Source organism: Dreissena polymorpha, chromosome 5, assembly GCF_020536995.1.
Source record: "Dreissena polymorpha isolate Duluth1 chromosome 5, UMN_Dpol_1.0, whole genome shotgun sequence".
NCBI classification, from domain to species: Eukaryota; Metazoa; Mollusca; class Bivalvia; order Myida; family Dreissenidae; genus Dreissena; species Dreissena polymorpha.
In genome coordinates, this window is record NC_068359.1 from 47,252,981 (window position 1) to 47,271,478 (window position 18,498).

Genomic DNA, 18,498 nt, shown 5'->3' on the forward strand with positions numbered 1-18,498 from the left:
GTAAATTGTACATGTATGTTTACAAATTTAGGTTATCACTATCAGACAATTAAATAAAGTAAGCTGTTTTGATTAGTGTTTCTCGTAAAAAGTAAAGAAGATGTGGGTTTACAGATCGATTGTGCGATCTAGTCCAAGTAGACACGCTATCGCACGAACTGTTCAGTGGACGAGACATTTATGTGATGCTCAAAAGTTGTCACAAACACAGGTATGTATCTTTTATTTGTAAACTATAATTGAATATATACGGAATACCGTAAGTGTCATCGTGGTTACAAATTAAAATCCAGAGGGCGACAATGCGATAGTGCGATAGTACGATGGCGACAATGCGATAGTACGATGGCGACAATGCGAAAGTACGATGGCAACAACGCGATAGTACGATGGCGACAATGCGATAGTACGATGACGACAGTGCGACAATACGATGGCGACAGTGCCATAGTACGATGGCGACAATGCGAAAGTGCGATAATGCGATGACGACAGTGCGACAATACGATGGCGACAGTGTGATAGTACGATGGCGACAATGCGAAAGTGCGATAATACGATGACAACAATGCGACAATACGATGGCGACAATGCGATAATACGATGACGACAGTGCGACAATACGATGACGACGGTGCGATAGTACGATAATACGATGACGACATATGCGACAATACGATGGCGACAATGCGATAGTACGATGGCGACAATGCGATGATACGATGGCGACAGTACGATATGACTATCGCCGTCGTACTATCGCGTTGTCGCATTGTCGCCATCGTTCTATCGCATTGTCGCCATCGTACTATCACGTTGTCGCATTGTCGCCATCGTACTATCGCATTGTCGCCATCGTTCTATCGCATTGTCGCCATCGTAGTATCGCAATATCGCATTGTCGCCCTCTGGATTTTAATGTGTATTCACGATGACTCTAACGATATTCCGTAAATATAAGCTTGAGCGTGTAACGATAATGAAGAATTCAGCCCCCCCCCCCCCGCCACCACCACCACAGGGCCAAAAAAACCTTCTTCGCAAGGGGCCTCTGTTTCTTCCCCTTAACCAAAAAGGCGTTTCCCCCACAGAAATTTCTTCAAAATTATGCATTTTTCTCTAAATTTCCAATCAACCTCAGTATTTTTCATTCCCCAAAGCCAGAAAATTGTCTATTTTTTTCCCCGAAAAAAAGGCTGTGGCCCTTTCCCCAAAGTTGGTGTTTTGGCCCTGCACCACGACGTCCAATTTTGTAAAATGCATGAAACGTGACCATGTGCGCGTGGCCATTATTGAACACATGGACGTCTTTAAGCAAAACATTTTGGCAATTTGTCCTGTTTAAAGGGATTCCAGTGAATATGTCTAACAGCGCGTTAAACGTCTAATCTATTAAACTAGGACATTGTTCAAACAAACTTTGCCGAGGACCATTATACAATGTTATTTATAAAATAGTACAACGTGGTTTCAGAAATATTTTTTTTAGGAGAAAAAGTACACACACTCTTTTTTGAGATATAAGTACACAGAGTGTGTCAAGTTTTGGGATCGAATCATTAAAAATCCTGTTTAGTGCTACGATTTGGCTTACCAATTATTAAACCTCTGGAACGTGTTACGCGACAAACAGAGCACAACCGAAATACCAGAAGAATCCCGGACAATGGACAATCGTTCCTTCGCTAATTTTGACGAGACAAAATAACGTCGGAACAAATGCCCGTCTTGTCAAAATGAGCGTAGGAACGATCATATTACGTACCAAGCTTGCCATGGACCTAAATTTACATCGTTTTTACACGACAAGCCCAACTGTAAACACATTTTATGCAATGCCGTTTAATTTAAGAGTGCTTAGTTTAATTTTAACACTTGTAAGTATTTGTTCTCGTTTTTTATTTGTACGTAAACGGTCGTTAATAGATGCTGTTCGCTTATGAACCAACCCGTACCACATTCGTACAAAATATGTTATTGTCCACGCGCCGTTATCATAGAATTTCGCCTAATGGTTTAATTTTATGCTTAGGATACACTAGATTTAATTCGCCAACATTTGATTTTATTAGCAATCAATGCATCGAGGCGAAAATTGTTTGTTTATATATTACAAATTTGTGATATGATTTATGCCACTTATGAATTTTAAAGATAATCATCATATTACAGTTAATTGAGTTATGTAGCATGCATATCATCTGACATATTAAATATATGCCGTTTTAATGTGGCACACAACTGCAGAAGTATACGAATTAGGGTAAAATATTGGTAAGCATATTTGTATGTATGTATTTCTTTTGACCTTGCGGTCAAGGATAACCCATGAAAGTGCAAGCACTTATTTCCAATGGGGTCCGTTTTTTGGTTTTTGCTGAAGAGACAGCAAGCAGAAGAGACAGTATTTAGATACAAGGAATCCGGGTGCGATGCCCTAGCTCGTTGCGAATAGATCCCAATAGATCCATTGGTTCTTTTACGTGCTCAGTGTATAGCACCGATACACACGAGAATTACCTGGGTTTCATACCAGTACATCTCTAGTTGGGTGGGAAGCATTTCTGAAATTTCCAGTGCCCCGGCCGGGAATTGAACCGGGGATTTCTGGAATGGTAGACCAGAGTGATACCACTCGACCACCGCACCAACCTATATTTTCAGGTAGTTGCGCACTTGATCGTTGATTTTTTACTTTAAAGATCATTTATAAATGTTTTTGTGTGAGTGTTAAATATGTGCTTACAAGCAATCAGATGTTCTACCACACGTCTGATTCCTTAACGTAGTGAGGTAGTTTGAGTGCCTCTATGACCATGCCAGCGGGAGTGTTACATCCTGAGAAGGCCCCTGTCAACTCTTCTCGAGGCTTAAGAAAGCTCACTCATAAGAACGGGAGGCGCTTTCAAGCCTTGGTCGGCAGTCTCTTACGACAAGGAAAAGTCGGAAATATACCACAGCTAAAGACGGATGCACTGGTCCAAAGAGCGCATAATTATGGTGCAACGCTTTCCGCTCCAATTATGGACAAAACTTGATCTTTTTTCGTCTGGGTGCTTTGTCTGTGAAGCCCCTCCCCCCCCTCTCCCACCGCATGGGCGTGTAGAGTGACTCCATGCTTCGAAGGAGAGCAGGCAACTCAAGCTACTGGAGGTCACCCCGTCCCGCTGCGAAGAGCCGGGCTTCACGATGGTCTGAGGCGCCAGATTGGGGCTTAGGAGACCACGATGCAAGGGAAGTCTACGGCAGTCCGGAGAACCTTAAGCGCACGGCTACTTTTGTGCAGTGAGCCGACGTTTACATCTGAGTGATCGAAAAGAAGTGGAAGTCAGAGGTTAACATTGATGATTTTGTAAATAAGACTGTCTGCACTTGATACATACATACAATCTACATGCATCAACTAAAAAAAACACCATATTTCCGTATAATCCCTTAACAAACTGCTTCTGTAAGTGTCAATATTACTGTTAATTAGGGCTCAAACGTGACAAAAAAAATATTCGGGTCGGGCCAGCGGGTCAAAATTGAAAAACCCGTAGAATGTCGAGTCATTTCGGATCAGGATTTAAAGACATTTAGAAAAAAAAGAAAGCTTTTAAAAAGTCGCATTCACGATAGGGGCGGGCGACATGAACATCTACTTTCACATTATCCATATTTGGAAAACGGCATACACTTTAAATTTTTTTTGCTCGACAATTTATGAGCCGGACAAGAAAATGCATCCCACCGGTCTCTTCTTACAAACACATGCGCACAGGGCGACTGCATGCCCTTCCAGAATTATTATGGCGGGTCATAAAACTTATTCATTAAAGAAGATGTCTATGTGATGAATAATACGATACTTAATGTGTTCACAAATGATACGATGTTAAAATGTTTTTGTTTAAAAAGAGTACTAAACAAAAATTGGAATGAAACGTTATCAACATTTACGGACTAACGTTCGAGTCTTCGTTTTAGCCCAATATAATTTTGATGGGAAGCCCAGGTTGCGGTAAAACGACGGTTGGCAGGATACTGGGTGAGCGGTTGCAACTTCCGGTACTCGACGTCGACGATCACCACCTTGAGCCATACTGGGGAGTCAGCGTTGCGCAAAAGGTATCCCTTTGATGTATTGTATAATGCTGCACGCAAGTTCAGTATCCTGGGAGAAGTTTCGAAGAGATTTGCTGCGTTCAAACAATTGAATGTTTAAACTTATAGTTACATACAATTTAATTGTCTTGACATTGTGTAGGGTTGGGTATCTTTTAAGAGAGAACGTCGATCTGATGATTGTTCATGCTAGTGCATGTACGAAGTGTAATACTATACAGTGGATAGCATGTGAAGGTCAACACAAGAATTTGATGATTTTCCTTAGATTCAACCTTGCCTGTTTACATGATCAATTTTAATCCGCGTTTTACACTGTTAATGAAGCTTTTCGAACTAAGTACGCGATTTACACTTATAATGACGCTTTCCAAACTTAGTCCGTGTTCTACACTTAATGAAGATTTCCAAACTAAGTCCGTGTTTTTCTTTTTAAATGACGCTTTCCTAACGAAATCCGTGTTCTACACGTTTAATGAAGCTTTCCAAAATAAGTCCTCGTGGTACACTGTTAATGAAGCTTTCAAAACTCAAGTCCGTGTTCTACACTTATACTGAAGCTTTCAGAGGTCGGCTCGGAGGGATTTGTTGCGGCCGAGGGCGAGGCGTTGAAGGCATTCTGTCCCCAGAGGTCCGTCATCTCACTTACTGGGTCCAACCCAATGCATGCAGAGGCGATGGAACATATATCGAAAACAGGTAAGTTTAAACATACGATTTGTTTGTTCGATTGTATCAACGTCCTTTACAGAGACGAACCAGTAGGATGCGTCTGTTGAAAAGATATTTATGTGTGTTAGGATCAAAGCTTGGCCCCTGGTAGAAGACGAAAATTTGTGAATTTGACTTGTCACATTCAGCATGACATATTTTACCTCGCATGACATCTACCGGTATATTGAACAAATGAATCCGAAAATTCCAATATAGATCTCACATATACATGCAGCATAACACGGTGTATCCTGACAGTTATTTTATTGACAATTCTTAAATATGCCTTAAAGTGGCACATCATCATGTTCATCTCACGGTTTGTTTATCCACCAAGCAAGATATATGCGACCCATATGGGCACCATATGGGTTTTGCACCCGGGAACCACTTGGGGCCAATATGGGCTGTATCTCTTCACTCCTTAATGGCTGCACGTGGGTCCTAATTGGATTCCAATATACATTATAATTGGAGCAATCAGGCATATAACTAAAAACACAACAGATTTTGTGACTTCCAACTTTATTTCTTGTTTATTTCTGTAAAAATTCTCATCACGGTGCCTATACCACGTGACTTTTTAAGATCTGTGTGGGGAGTTAAATGTCAACAAAAGCACGACAAAGGTAAGATTTTTAAGGATAACTTTTTAAATATGTCATCATTTTCAATGGGATAAAGTGGAGAGCCCGCTCATTCATGAGAGTTTTCTATAGGTATCATGATTTTGTAAAACAAATAAATATTTTTTCAGTAAAGAGCAACCGCGCGTTTGAACGGTTAGAAAAAGGTAGGATCAGTGTGGGGACATTATTTTATTATGACACAGAAACATCACCTCTCGTGAAATAAAGCAATAAACTTTATGGGCGGAGCTTACACTATATCATTTTGCATTCTTTTTTCAGGTTTCTTTCATATATTATGAAAACAAAATCAAGAAAAATATTCTAACAGTAATATGATCTGTGTGGTATACGTGTTTAGAAGGATCTGTGTGGTATCCGTGTTTCTACAATTTACGGATAAATTGAGATAATAACGACAATATATATATATTTTAAATAATTTCAATTTTTTCAATACAACAATACTACTACTACTACTACTACTACTACTACTACTACTACTACTACTACTACTACTACTACTTCTACTACTACTACTACAACTATTACTACTACTAGTAGTAGTAGTAATAGTAGTAGTAGTAGATCTATTATTATTATTAACAAATTCATTCATTTCAGTAATCACCTATTTGGCACTAGTGAGCGGACAAGGGTTAAGGGAAGAAAAAATAGAGGAAACAGTTTCACGAGACAGGAATGCTATACAGAAGGGGACACTAGGAGTAAGGTGGGAGCGGGCGAGACGAAACGATAGCAAACTGTTGCCAACAATAAGAATGCGGATAGACGAACACAATGGACATTTTAATTCTGACACAAATTCTGCAAAAGAAATTGTGTCAAATATTACACAGGTTGACAAAAAGCAAAGGCATGTTCTTTCCTGAGTAATACGTATGTTTTAAAATCAAATTTGGAATACAATCTGATAAAACAGAATCCACCAGACGTATTGGCTTGTCATTTTGTTGTTATTTAAAGTTTAAGGTAAACGGTATGTTTATTAAAAACAAAAAACTGGTCATAGTAGAAACATATATATATATGTTTGTGTTTGTGTGTTTTATTTCATATATGGAATTCATATTGTTGCATTAGTTTATAAAATAGTATAGATATTGACAATCATTCGCCATGTGTTGGTGATAATGTCATGTTATAAATTATGTCGTTGTATTCAGTGTAACAAGTGTATGCTTATCTTTAGCGTTAATTATTTTGAACAGAATATAAAAAGTAAATGAATAAATATTATATTATATGATTATATATGTTCGATTCTCCTCTTGTGTTGTGGATGGATGCAGCTCTGAAGAATGTCAAGACGTATTTCGAATTAAGGAGTATTGTATTGTATACACAACCACATTGCATACATTGTTTACTGACAATTACCACGGCCTAGAGTAAATATAAGCAGGAAGTTAATTATGTAAAGCAATCGTATAAATCTCTAGTATTACAAACCCTGGCTGCTTATGATTATCGAACTAGCTCGTGACAGCGGTATTTAAAATTGAAACCAACGAAAAAACATCGCAAAACTTTAATCAAGTTATAATTAAAAAAAAGAATCACAGATTCGATAATACAAATCACAGATGCGATATATTAATGAATAACTTAAATCCAAATTATTGCACAATTATTTGAGAATGATTTCAAACACACAAACGAACTAAACGAAACCTAAAAATTAATCAAATTCGGATAACTTTAGAATCATTTTGAAAAGTAAAGTAAAAGTAAAACAACGAATAAAATAACGTAAAACGATAATGAAGTTACACAGACAAACTGTAAACTATTATGATTTTAATCAGTATTCACGGATTTATGTGAAGTCCTCACGTATCGAGAAAGGTTTGTTTTGCGTTTGTACGTTTTGAAACACTCCTCACTACTGTAACACTTGTCATGCATGTGAATATTGACGTGCTCTCTCAGGTCATTCTCACTCCTAACTGCCAACCCACACTGGTAACATTTCACCAATCCCTCTTTTTTGAACTTTTCTCTCTAGCCACGAGTAGGTACTTGTCCGCAAAGCTCCTGCCGCACTGTACACACACGTGACATTGGGGTCCTTTGTTCGTTGAAGCCTTCTAAGATTGTAGGCATCCTGAGAAAAAAACAACATATTTTATTCACGTGACATTTCAATGCGTAAACACGCTATTTCAAAAATGTTAGTATCTGTGGAAACGCGTTCGTTAGTTTTAAATTACAAACGATTTGACGATTATTTAGTTATTTCAAAATATATGATAACCTGAGAGATGAGATATATTGTATATTTGTGTTGTTTCAAGAAAATCCGCTCATCTGTTTGTAAGCATAACTGTATAAAAATGTAACTATTTTAAGGTATTTAATCTTACCTGAAATGCTTTCCCACAGCAGTTATAGTTTCCAGAGTTAGCGTGTCCCCTAATGTGGCGCAATAATCCAGCTCTGGTCTTCGACATTTTTCCGCATTCGGAGCATTGAGCCATACCTTAAAGCAAATATAATATCAAAAATAATATACGATACATTACTTCATCTGACAGTAGTGTTTGGCGCCAAAATAAAAATGGAATTTGATACAATAACATAAAGTGTACACTTATTTAAGGTAAGCATGGACTTGTCATCGATTTAAGATGCTTCAGCGTAAGATTTTAATATTATAATGGGGATTGTACAGCATGCCTGTAAATCATAATTATGTATTAGTTCAACAAGCGGTGCAAGCGTAGTGTATAGCCATTATGTGTTTTACATGCTAGCGCATTTAAAAATCCCGTTTCAAATACATTGTTGACAAGCATTTTTTTAAACAACTAAATAGAACTGAAAAACTTAAAAACAGTATACCACACAGATCCGTTGAAAAACGTATACCACACAGATCATAGTACTGTAATAATAGTTTTCTTGAATTTTGTTTCGTAAATAAATAACAGTAACCTGAAAATGGATGCAAAATGATATAGTGTAAGCTCCGCCCATAAAATTTATTTCTTAATTTCACCAGAGGTGATGTTTTTGTGTAAAAAAAATTAATGTCCCCACACTGATCCTACCCTTTTCTAACCGTTCAAACGCGCGGTTGCACTTTACTGAAAAAATACTAATTTGTTTTATAAAATCATGATAACTATAGAAAACTCTCATGAATGAGAGGGCTCTCCACTTTATCCCATTAAAAATGGTGACATATTAAAAACGTTATCCTTAAAAATCTTACCTTCGTCGCGCTTTTGTTGATATTTTTCTCCCCACACAGATCTTAAAAAGTCACGTGGTATAGGCACCGTGCTCATGTTGTTATATATATATACATTTCAGTAGGAACGCTGTTTTCCTTTGTTATAGTCAATTTAAGTGTTTATTAATGTTTAAAGATAGAACACACTGCATTTAAGTTTTTAACAGTATTTTCACAAACAAGTGCCAACATATACTTTTATACAATGTTTATTCATTTTTCCATTACAATACTGTAATATGTGCTCTACTTGGGGTATCTGGGCATGCCCATATGGGCTTGTCGACATAACAGTTCCATATTAGTTCTTCTTGAATGCTCTGAGCTTTTATGAGTAAATACGTACAGCTCAGCGAGCCGGAGGGTCAATAGCTGGGAGTTGGATTATTGGAACTCGGTAATGATAAGGTTCATGATGTAATAATAAGCTATTTTTTCTTCACTGTGTTACACATTAAATATCAGATTTGAGATTTAATACACGGACGAGCTTTAATTACACTAGTGCGGCTGATTCTATCTTTTAGGCAGGGTGTACTTTATGGATGTTCACAAGTCGGACATACTGGAACGACTGGAGCGGATGAAGGTTAGCAGGATTGTGGGACAGAACGATGGCACGAGCATGGCGGAAATCTTAGACTTCCGGCAACAGTTCTACGAGCGCTGGTATGACGAGAGAATCATCTGCGAGCGTCTTGAATCACCGGAAAACGTGGCAGATAAAGTTCTAGCCTGTATAGCTAAACACCAAAACCCAAAAGCGAAGGGCTACGAATCCACGCGAGGTTTCAACTTGGAATGCAGTACCTTTAATGACGCACTGCTTCAAGGACTGGCCCCAGATGACGGACTAGTTGTGCCGCGCGCTGCCGTTCCGTTTTTCACACTTGGCCAATTGGACAGATTAATAGAACTGTCTTATCCAGAGCGCGTTCTACGAGTGCTTGAAAGGTGGATTCCGTGTAACGAAATCTGTCCCAGCCGACTAAGGGAGATGATCCATGCTGCGTATGGCGGGGCTGTCTTTCAGGACGCCGCCGTCTGCCCGGTGCGACCGTTGACCGGAAGTGATGGTCAGTTCCTACAGGAGCTCTTTCATGGACCGACCGCCTCGTTTAAAGACTTTGCTTTACAGCTAATGCCGCGAATGTTCCTCAATGCAGCTTCGGAATGCACAGAGAAGCACAAGTAGGTTGAACGAATGAACATGTTTACAATTTTGAAGGTCATTCTTAATAAAAGGTATACGAACAACTCACTGTTTATTCTTTAAAGGTTTATGTACAACGCCACACAGGGATATTGGCCTATTTGTATGTTTATAAGTACCGGGATTGCGTTAACATTAATTCTGAGACTGCGTTCATTTAAAGATCTCTAATTCGACATGATGTTGGCCTTTCAGGTACCTCATTCTGGTGGCCACATCCGGGGACACCGGTGGCGCTGTGCTCGATGGATTTTCACGCGTCACTGGTAGGCATACATGCTTTTCCTATCGGTAAAAACTGTTTCAGATATACTTTTAATTTGAATATTCACACTTCTCAACCATTTATTTATTTACTTTGCCGGTTTTGTAGTTTAAGGTTAGAATTAGTAGCTTACTATACCCAAGACCCATCTTAAAACAAATATGTGCTTATGTTTTATGTTTGTTTGCTGCTAAACGAGTGGACAAATATTATTAAAATAACATCCATATTGTAAAGAGAAGGCTGGGTCACATAGTCCGGGCGTTCTTGTGTTGTACCCACGGGATGGAATCAGCAGCATTCAACGTGATCAGATGGTGTTTTACCATGGCAACCGTGCGCGTGTCATCGGTGAGTATCACAACATTGTCTAGCAACGTATAGTCTCTCTATTTATGTTTTGTTGATTGTTTCTTTATTCTTTCACACTCAGTATGTTATATTCATAATTGTCAGCTATATTAAGGCAAGATCTATCAATAAATTCATTAATATATATTTGTTTTGAGCTGTTATGTAAACATAACAGGGCTTTATCTGGCAATTTCGCCGCAGGTGTTGAGGGGGCGGATTTTGATGCCTGTCAAACCATGGTGAAGAAAATATTTCAAAACGTGGATATTAACAAAACATTGTTAGATAAATACCAGGTCAAACTGAGGTATGTACAGTTTACTTTGTCAGTGTGTGGGTAATCATTAAAGGTGAGACCTTTTCTGCGTATAATGTCATTTGCTGGTTTTATTGACATATACACATAATAAATGAAAGAATGAAAACATAGACACTTTTGTCTAATATAGAATTATCAAACCAACCAATGTGTTTCAAGTTTCAGTAATTTTCCACTGCATCGGATACTCATGCATATTACATATCAATATTTATTCGACTCTTTGATAAGTGCTGCCAACTCGATCAGCTGGGGTCGCCTTCTACCACAGGTCGCCTATCACGTATCGTCTTACCTTGACCTTGTTAAAAAGAAGGTCATCGCCATGGGCAACCAGATTGACCTTTGTATTCCTACGGGTAATTTCGGCAACATACTTGCAGCGTATTATGCAAAGGTAATTACTAGTCAATATAAATCGACCGTTGTTTTAATGAAATAAAAAAGTATGATACCATAAGGTTATTTACACAATTACAACATCTCAAATCTAAATTTCGTTAAATCATCAGCTCGTACATTTAGGTGATTAATGTTTGTATTTTATGCTTTCTTTCGAAAAAGACGGCATAAAGCAGCCACCCTGTCCGTCTGTTTGTTTTCCCATCTGTAGGTCTGTATGACTGTGCGAAAATTAATGTCTCAGCCATAACTTTGCTGCATATTGATGGATTTTGCCAGATTTTGGCGTACATTTTCACCATCATTTGACAATGTGTCGAGGTGTTCACCCGTCGTATTTCCTAAAAGGTCATCACATCAAGAGGTCAAAGGTCAAATGCGGCCATTAACAGCTTGAAAATTTCTGTCACAGCCATAACTTGCTATTAATTGATGCATTTTGAAATAACTTGGCACAAATGTAAGCAATCATAAGACGACGTGTAACGTATAAACGCGCCTCTTTACTTAAAAGGTCAAGGTCATACTTAGAGGTTCAAGGTCTAATTTGGCTCGGACATTCCGATCTCGGGCATTACTTTGCCATATAGTGATGGATTTTAACCCATTTATGCCGAGTGGACTCTCCCATCCTTCTAAATTGGATCAATTTATTTCCAAAATTAGGGATGTCTAAAATATTTATTTCTATATTAATAATATTTATAACAGAAATTCCTTTAAGCAAACAGCGCAGACCCTGATGAGGCGCCGCATCATGCGTCGTCTCATCTGGGTCTACGCTGTTTGCCAAGGCCTTTTTTCTAGACGCTAGGCATTAATGGGTTAAATAACTTGGCACATATGCAATCCGTCATAAGACGTGTCGCGTGTTTACTCGTCTCCATACCGCAAAGTCCTGTTCACATTTAAATGTTAATTCTGTCGTAAAACCGCTTGTCCGGACTGCTACTTTGTCAATCATTAAGCTATTGTAAAGTTAATGACCACTAATCACGAGGAGACGGCATTTCATGTGTAAAACTTGTCTCTTACATCAGAGGTCAATGTCACACTTAAAGGTCAAACGTCAACTTTGGCCATAAAACAGCCTGTCCGGGCTGTAACATTGCCATTTATATATGCAATTTTAAAATCACTTACCACAAATGACTACCATGGGGGACTTACTGTCTCGTGTATCACCCGTCTCGTTACATTAAAGGCCAAGGTCACACGTAAAGGTCAGAGGGGTCAAAAGTCAAATTTTGCCATAAACAGCTTGATTGTGACATACGCGGAGTTTTGAAGCAAAAGTGGGATGTCGGGACATCCGTGCCATATGGACGCATGTCTTGTTTATGAATTATTTTCCTTAGTATTTATAACTTCATAAGTACGTACGTATCTTTTCAATTAATACTTTTTTAAAACAGGAAATGGGCGTGCCAATTAAGCGACTGGTGTGTGCCTCTAATTCTAACAATGTTCTCACCGACTTCCTGTCGTCTGGTTGCTATGACATCACCAAGCGGCGTCTGAAGCAGACGGTGTCGCCTGCCATTGACATTCTGGTGTCATCCAATCTGGAGAGGCTTTTGCATTACGTGACAAACAGAGAATGTGCTATAGTCCGCGAGGCTTTTGAACAGCTTCGCGACAACAAAGTCTTTTCAGTCCCAAAGCAGGTTCAACTATACTAGTTTTGTGTGTAAATAGCGGTAAAACGTTATATGTATCTTTCATTATAATATACTTGTCAATTTTATGATCTGGAAGTAAAATGGTATCACCTGAAATGTATTTCCATAATATACCAGTTCGTTTGTTATAGGAGCGAAATGAAGTATAGACATATATTATATATTGCTATCTTATACGGCGGTCACATATCTCGAAGATTCCATCCGAAATGATGATTGATGCTTTCTAAATAATAATTTACATATCAAACCAAGCAAACACATGTACCTATGAACTGTAACAAAAAAAGAAAAAAGCAAACGCACATGCTGTACTATTCCAGGTGGCGGAATCGCTTCATGGAATGTTCTCAGCGGGCTGGGCTACAGATGAAGACTGCAAAGCAGCTATCAAAACAACGCGGGAGAAGTCAAGTAAGAAACGGCGAAAGGAGATTAAAGATGGTATAACGTGTAGCGCTTATCTCACAGCCGTTTCGGTCAAGCATTTCAGACACTTGCCATACATATTTCAAACAAAGGCTAATAGTGGTGTGATAAAGTGAGATCTAATTGAACAAAGTATCTGTAACCAGTATACCATGATACCATTAAACTCGTTAAAGTAATATAAAGTAATCATGAAATACACAAAAGCTTGAGAAGAATACTTCTATAAACCCGCAAACAAAATAACATTTAACAGAAGCACATTCCGGAAGTGAAAAGCCTAAGCATATTATTATAATAAGAATGTTGCAGATTTTGTTGAGGCTCGGAAATAAATTATGTTACAAGGTTTAGGGATAAAAAACTGTATTTTCCATAACGTCCGCATTCTGACATTTATTTAATTGGTAGCAAACTATGGTTTAAGTTTTTTTCTCCGATATATTGAACACAGATTACCTTTTGGATACACATACGGGCATTGCCAAATCCGTTGCGGACCGTTTCCAAGGTGACCGACCAATGGTGATCGTAGCAACAGCACATCCGGCCAAGTTCGCGCACGATATACTGGCCTCTTTTGGCCGCCAAATTAATCACAGAACCCCGGTGGACTTGATACGGGGAATAGCAGACGAGGCGGCGGTGCCAGGTTTACACGAGGCGTTGCTTAAAACGTTATCGAGTGCAGACGATAAACCAAAGTTAACGTGCGAAAATAACATTGGGCATGTACTAAAGCAAGTCACAGATCTAGCAAGATGTTTGTAACAACCGTGCTGTACCATGTACAATCCAATTATAAATATTTTTATGAGCGAAATTGTATTGTGTTTTAGTTGTCTATTTATGAATGGTGAGCTTTAATTATTGGTAATACACATTCATGCATTCCGAAAAACTGAAACCTGCTTTGACAACTTCGCATATAAAATTATTTCAATAGACACGTGTTGTAAGGCGTATTGAGTTGTTAACGTTTATATGAAAAAATAAATGCAAGTTGTTAATCACATTTCATAACGTCATGATTGCATTGCAATTAAGACAGGTCGCCGATTGGGTGCTATTTTTCTTCCGATTTATTCATTAAAAAACTTATTCGAGTTTAACACAAGCATGGATGGACACAGTTGTTCTTGCTTTGTCACATGAACTTGCAAAAACACCCAATTTTATCACGCAGATGAAATTCTTACCAGAAAGTATGCTGTTTGGTGGCGTATGCAGCTGCTAACGTGTATATGCATAACTGAATGCAAGTTGTTCATAACATTTTTCCAACAACATTATTGCATTGGAATACAGACAGGTCGCCAAATCGCAGATGCTAATTACTTTTCGATGTTAAAAAAACCCTATAACTTATTCGAGTACAACTCGAGCACAGTTGTTCTTGCTTTGCTAAATGCACTTGAATTGTATTATATTAATTTAGGCCCGTTATATTTCGAGTCACCAGTATAAACTAAGGCAGCTATTTTCCCCAGTACCGAAAAGTCTTCTCCAATAGGAAACATGTGACCTCATGGTGGTACACAGACTTAGAGGTAAGGGTTAATAACTTAATATCAAAACTTTTTGTTTCACATGGGTCAAACATTATAAGTGCATGAATAAATATAATTTTGTTCCCCCCCCCCCCTCCCCAAATTTACATTTAACAAAAAATAGCAGAAATATTTTATAATCATACATAATTAACGATGAAAACACACCAGTTATTACTCGCGCAGTGTATATCACAATTATTATATAAAACGAACAGTAATTTACAAAGAACCCATAGAAACATCAGGTACAACTCGTTCTGCAATATTTTCATATTTCCAACGACTTATACTTCACAATGTTAGAAAGGTGCATCTGGTATTTGCACGGACTCTCAACATTAACACCATTTTCTATGTGGTAATGTTCCCAACTAAAAACTTTTTATCTGAAATCATCTTCAAACCCTTGACCGATTTTGCAGTTTTAGGGAGGGGGGGATAAGGGACGACGATACAGAAATCTTCCTTCAGTTAGGTCTGTTGAGTGCTGCTGAGAGTTATTTATCCATTGGAATAGATATCCACCCTTTTACATCGATCCAACGTTTTTTTTTCTGACGGCCTCGACGTCGACCTCCCTCTAGCGTGCTCTGGGGAACAGTCTTGAACAGAGAGTCGTGCCTGGTGACGTGTCCAAACCAAGCTAGCTTTCGTCGTTTAACGGTCGCCAGCATTTGCTCTTGTGGACCAACAAGTGTTTCAGTCATGTGCCGAACTTACTCGTTGGTCTTGTGCTCAGTACAGGTGATGCGGAGAAGTCTTCGGAGACATTTATGTTCAAATGCCTGTATCTTGCGTCTGGTCATCGCTGAGGTCGCCATTGCAATTATTATTTGGACCTCAGCGGTACTGGTACCATACTTGGACAGGGTTGTGCCCACGTATTTGCAGCTGGTCACTTCTTCTAGCTTCATGCCGTTCATGTTGATGTCTGTACTGGTGTTGGTCGTGCTGTTCACCATGATCTTCGACTTCTTCGTGCTGACCTACCCCCTGTATGCTTTTGTTCTTTCATAGAGACTGTTGGTGAGATCTCGAAGTTCACTGCAGATGCCAACCATGAGGTCAATTTAATCAGCGAATCTCAAGTTGAAGATGCGTCTTCCACCGATGGCGTTTGAGGTGTGGTAGTCATAAGCAGTTTCCTGCATTATCGTCTCAAGGAATAGGTTGACCAAGACGGGAGAGATCAGACATCCCTGACGGATTCCCACTGATGTCCTGAAGAAGTCCTCATGTTGTCCGTTGGAAAGAACTGCACTGCTGGCGTTTCCGGAGAGTCCTTGAATGACTTGCACCAGCCCTTCGTCAATGTTGAATCATCTGATAACATGCCATAGGCCATCATGCCACACGCGGTCGAAAGCTTTCTTAAAGTCCATGAAGTTGTGAAAACAAAGTTCACGTTGGTGTTTCAGGTGTTTCTCAATAATGACTCAGCAGTTGAAGATCTGTTCCACTGTGATCCACCCAGTTATGAATCCAGTCTGCTCTTCAGCCAGCAGTTCATTGGCCTTACTTTTCAATCGATAAAGGATGATGCAAAGCATGACTGCTGGGAAGACTGATAAGACTGATGGTGCGGTTATTCTCGCACAACTTGAGGTTATCCTTTTTCGGTAGGGGTATGACCAGTGTGACTGGGTCCACTCCTTTGGCCATTTCATCTCTTCCCAGATCTTTTGGCATAGTACCGCCAATGGTGCAGTTGTTACCTCTCATCTGTTCTTACTCAAATCGGAATGGACGTTGTCCAATCCCGGAGTTGCTTTTGCCGTAAGACTACGCGATGCCTCTTCCGCCTCTGCCTTAAGTATGGGCGGACTTTTGTCGTCCGCTTCTGGTCTGGAATCGTCGTGAAGAAGACTGTAGTCCGGTTAAAGCGGATATTTGTGATGGTCACTGCAGTATTCACACCATATGTTTATGACTGCGGCATTCAGGGTAAAGAGATTCCTTTCAGCGTCTGATATAACACTAGCCTTGGGTTGACTCGTCTTCATGAGGGTCTTGAGGGTGCTGTAGGCATTCTTACTGCTGCCTGCGGTCACCTCTTAAGCGATGATGATTTTATTGTTCCTTAATGCATTCCTCCTTGGCTTCTTTCATCTTCTGCCTTAACTCCCTGTTCGCGTTCTTGTAATTTTCCCTAGAGTTCAGGCTGGTGTACTTCTCATGCCACAGCTCTCTCCTTTTGTCACACAGGTCCATGATTTTGGTCGTCACCCATGGCTTGATCTTCTGTCTCTCTCTCCCAAGCACTTCTTCGGCCGATGACAGTAGGGCATATTTGATGTAGTTGTTAATGGTGTCGATGTCATCGTCTAAGCTCTTTAGGGAATCTAGATTGATTAAACGTTCTTATAGTAACCGAAAATGAGGTTGTTGGTGCAAATCTCGGTTATCATGTTGACATGAAATGATCATATTTTAGAATTACCAAGCGACAAGAAAAGTTTTAATAATAAATCTTTATTTCGTCCCGGTATAATATAATTTTCTCGATTGGAGACTCTACTGGAGTGATTACTAAATATAAGTACCGTAATTACGACTAACACGCTCTTGTAATAACAGATTTCCTAAACAATGCTAATATATGTAAATATCAATAGATAACGCCGGGCGTACATGCTGGGCAACGAATATAAAATCCTTAATATTTAGATATGGTTTCGGGTTCGTGTGGATTTCTCAGGCTGCTGGCAACGTAGATGTATTTCTACGCAATTTTCGTCATCGTATAATTGATTGCGTCATCCAAATTGGCATAATGATATTAGCAATGCATCTAGAGGTAACCATTATGCGAATTATAAATCACCATTTAACACCGGAATATATTTGCAGTTGGAAATTCCGATCCAATATCAGATAACCTTTGCGAAGTTTAGGTGCTCCAAACATAAATTAAATATTGAAATTGGTAGGCAGTTGAATTTTGTATATAATTTGAGAATTTGTATTTTATTTTTTGTTTTAACGAGAATAATTTATCTATTATTGATTGTAAATACCATGCGTTTTTTTAATGTAGTAAATATGACGTTGTCCGTAGAGAATTTTTATATAACTGGTATATGGGTGGAAATACTGTGCATGGCTTTTTATAATCTGATGATCAAATAAGATAATGACTCACTATTGAAATTATGTTTATCATCTTTTGAACAAAATTGAATAAGCTGATATATTTTAACATGAACACAATGTAATATGTTGATATATTTTATAATTAAGATGATGTATTCGCAACTACAAACATGTGTTATCTTTTGTTGAGTTGAGTTGAGTTGTGAGAAGCAGTGTGTAATGTGCTAGCAGATGAAGTGGTACAGCAAAGGTGATTCATTCATTTGTGGAAATACTTAAAAATCCGCGTGGTTTACATTAACTTGCGTAAAAGTTTCTCTACACAGTGCAAAAAACATTACAGCAATGCAGTTTCATTTATTATCATGTTATACCCATTATTATGCACTATCAGTATGCATAATATATGTTTGATGTCAAGTTTTACATTCCCAATTGTATTAGAATTAAACTTGTGTATGGGTAATAAACTGGTGTCA

The 18,498-nt window shown here is 38.7% G+C and overlaps 1 protein-coding gene and 1 long non-coding RNA gene across 2 annotated transcripts; one reads left to right on the top strand and one right to left on the bottom strand.

The window, feature by feature from the left end:
• The first annotated feature begins 14 nt into the window (after window positions 1-14).
• On the top strand, window positions 15-14,196 carry LOC127832146 (threonine synthase-like 1). The gene is made up of 11 exons (XM_052357453.1): window positions 15-211; window positions 3,970-4,110; window positions 4,668-4,806; window positions 9,237-9,900; window positions 10,118-10,188; window positions 10,425-10,538; window positions 10,743-10,848; window positions 11,092-11,257; window positions 12,678-12,929; window positions 13,268-13,358; window positions 13,828-14,196. The coding sequence occupies exons 1-11, from the start codon at window positions 101-103 to the stop codon at window positions 14,142-14,144; spliced, it is 2,172 nt and encodes a 723-aa protein (XP_052213413.1). The 5' UTR covers window positions 15-100; the 3' UTR covers window positions 14,145-14,196.
• Window positions 6,989-8,731, bottom strand: LOC127832148 (uncharacterized). The gene is made up of 3 exons (XR_008026710.1): window positions 8,689-8,731; window positions 7,838-7,953; window positions 6,989-7,578 (listed from the first exon to the last, which is right to left on the bottom strand). It is a non-coding gene; the product is annotated as an uncharacterized LOC127832148 (long non-coding RNA).
• Window positions 14,197-18,498: the final 4,302 nt, after the last annotated feature.

Bases quoted from the DNA above. Each gene is read 5' to 3' on its own strand.
- LOC127832146 (XM_052357453.1), top strand. From the start codon at position 101: ATGTGGGTTTACAGATCGATTGTGCGATCTAGTCCAAGTAGACACGCT. The intron at 4,807-9,236 runs GTAAGTTTAAAC...TCTATCTTTTAG, and splicing joins GGAACATATATCGAAAACAG to GCAGGGTGTACTTTATGGAT. The intron at 10,849-11,091 runs GTATGTACAGTT...CTCTTTGATAAG, and splicing joins AAATACCAGGTCAAACTGAG to TGCTGCCAACTCGATCAGCT.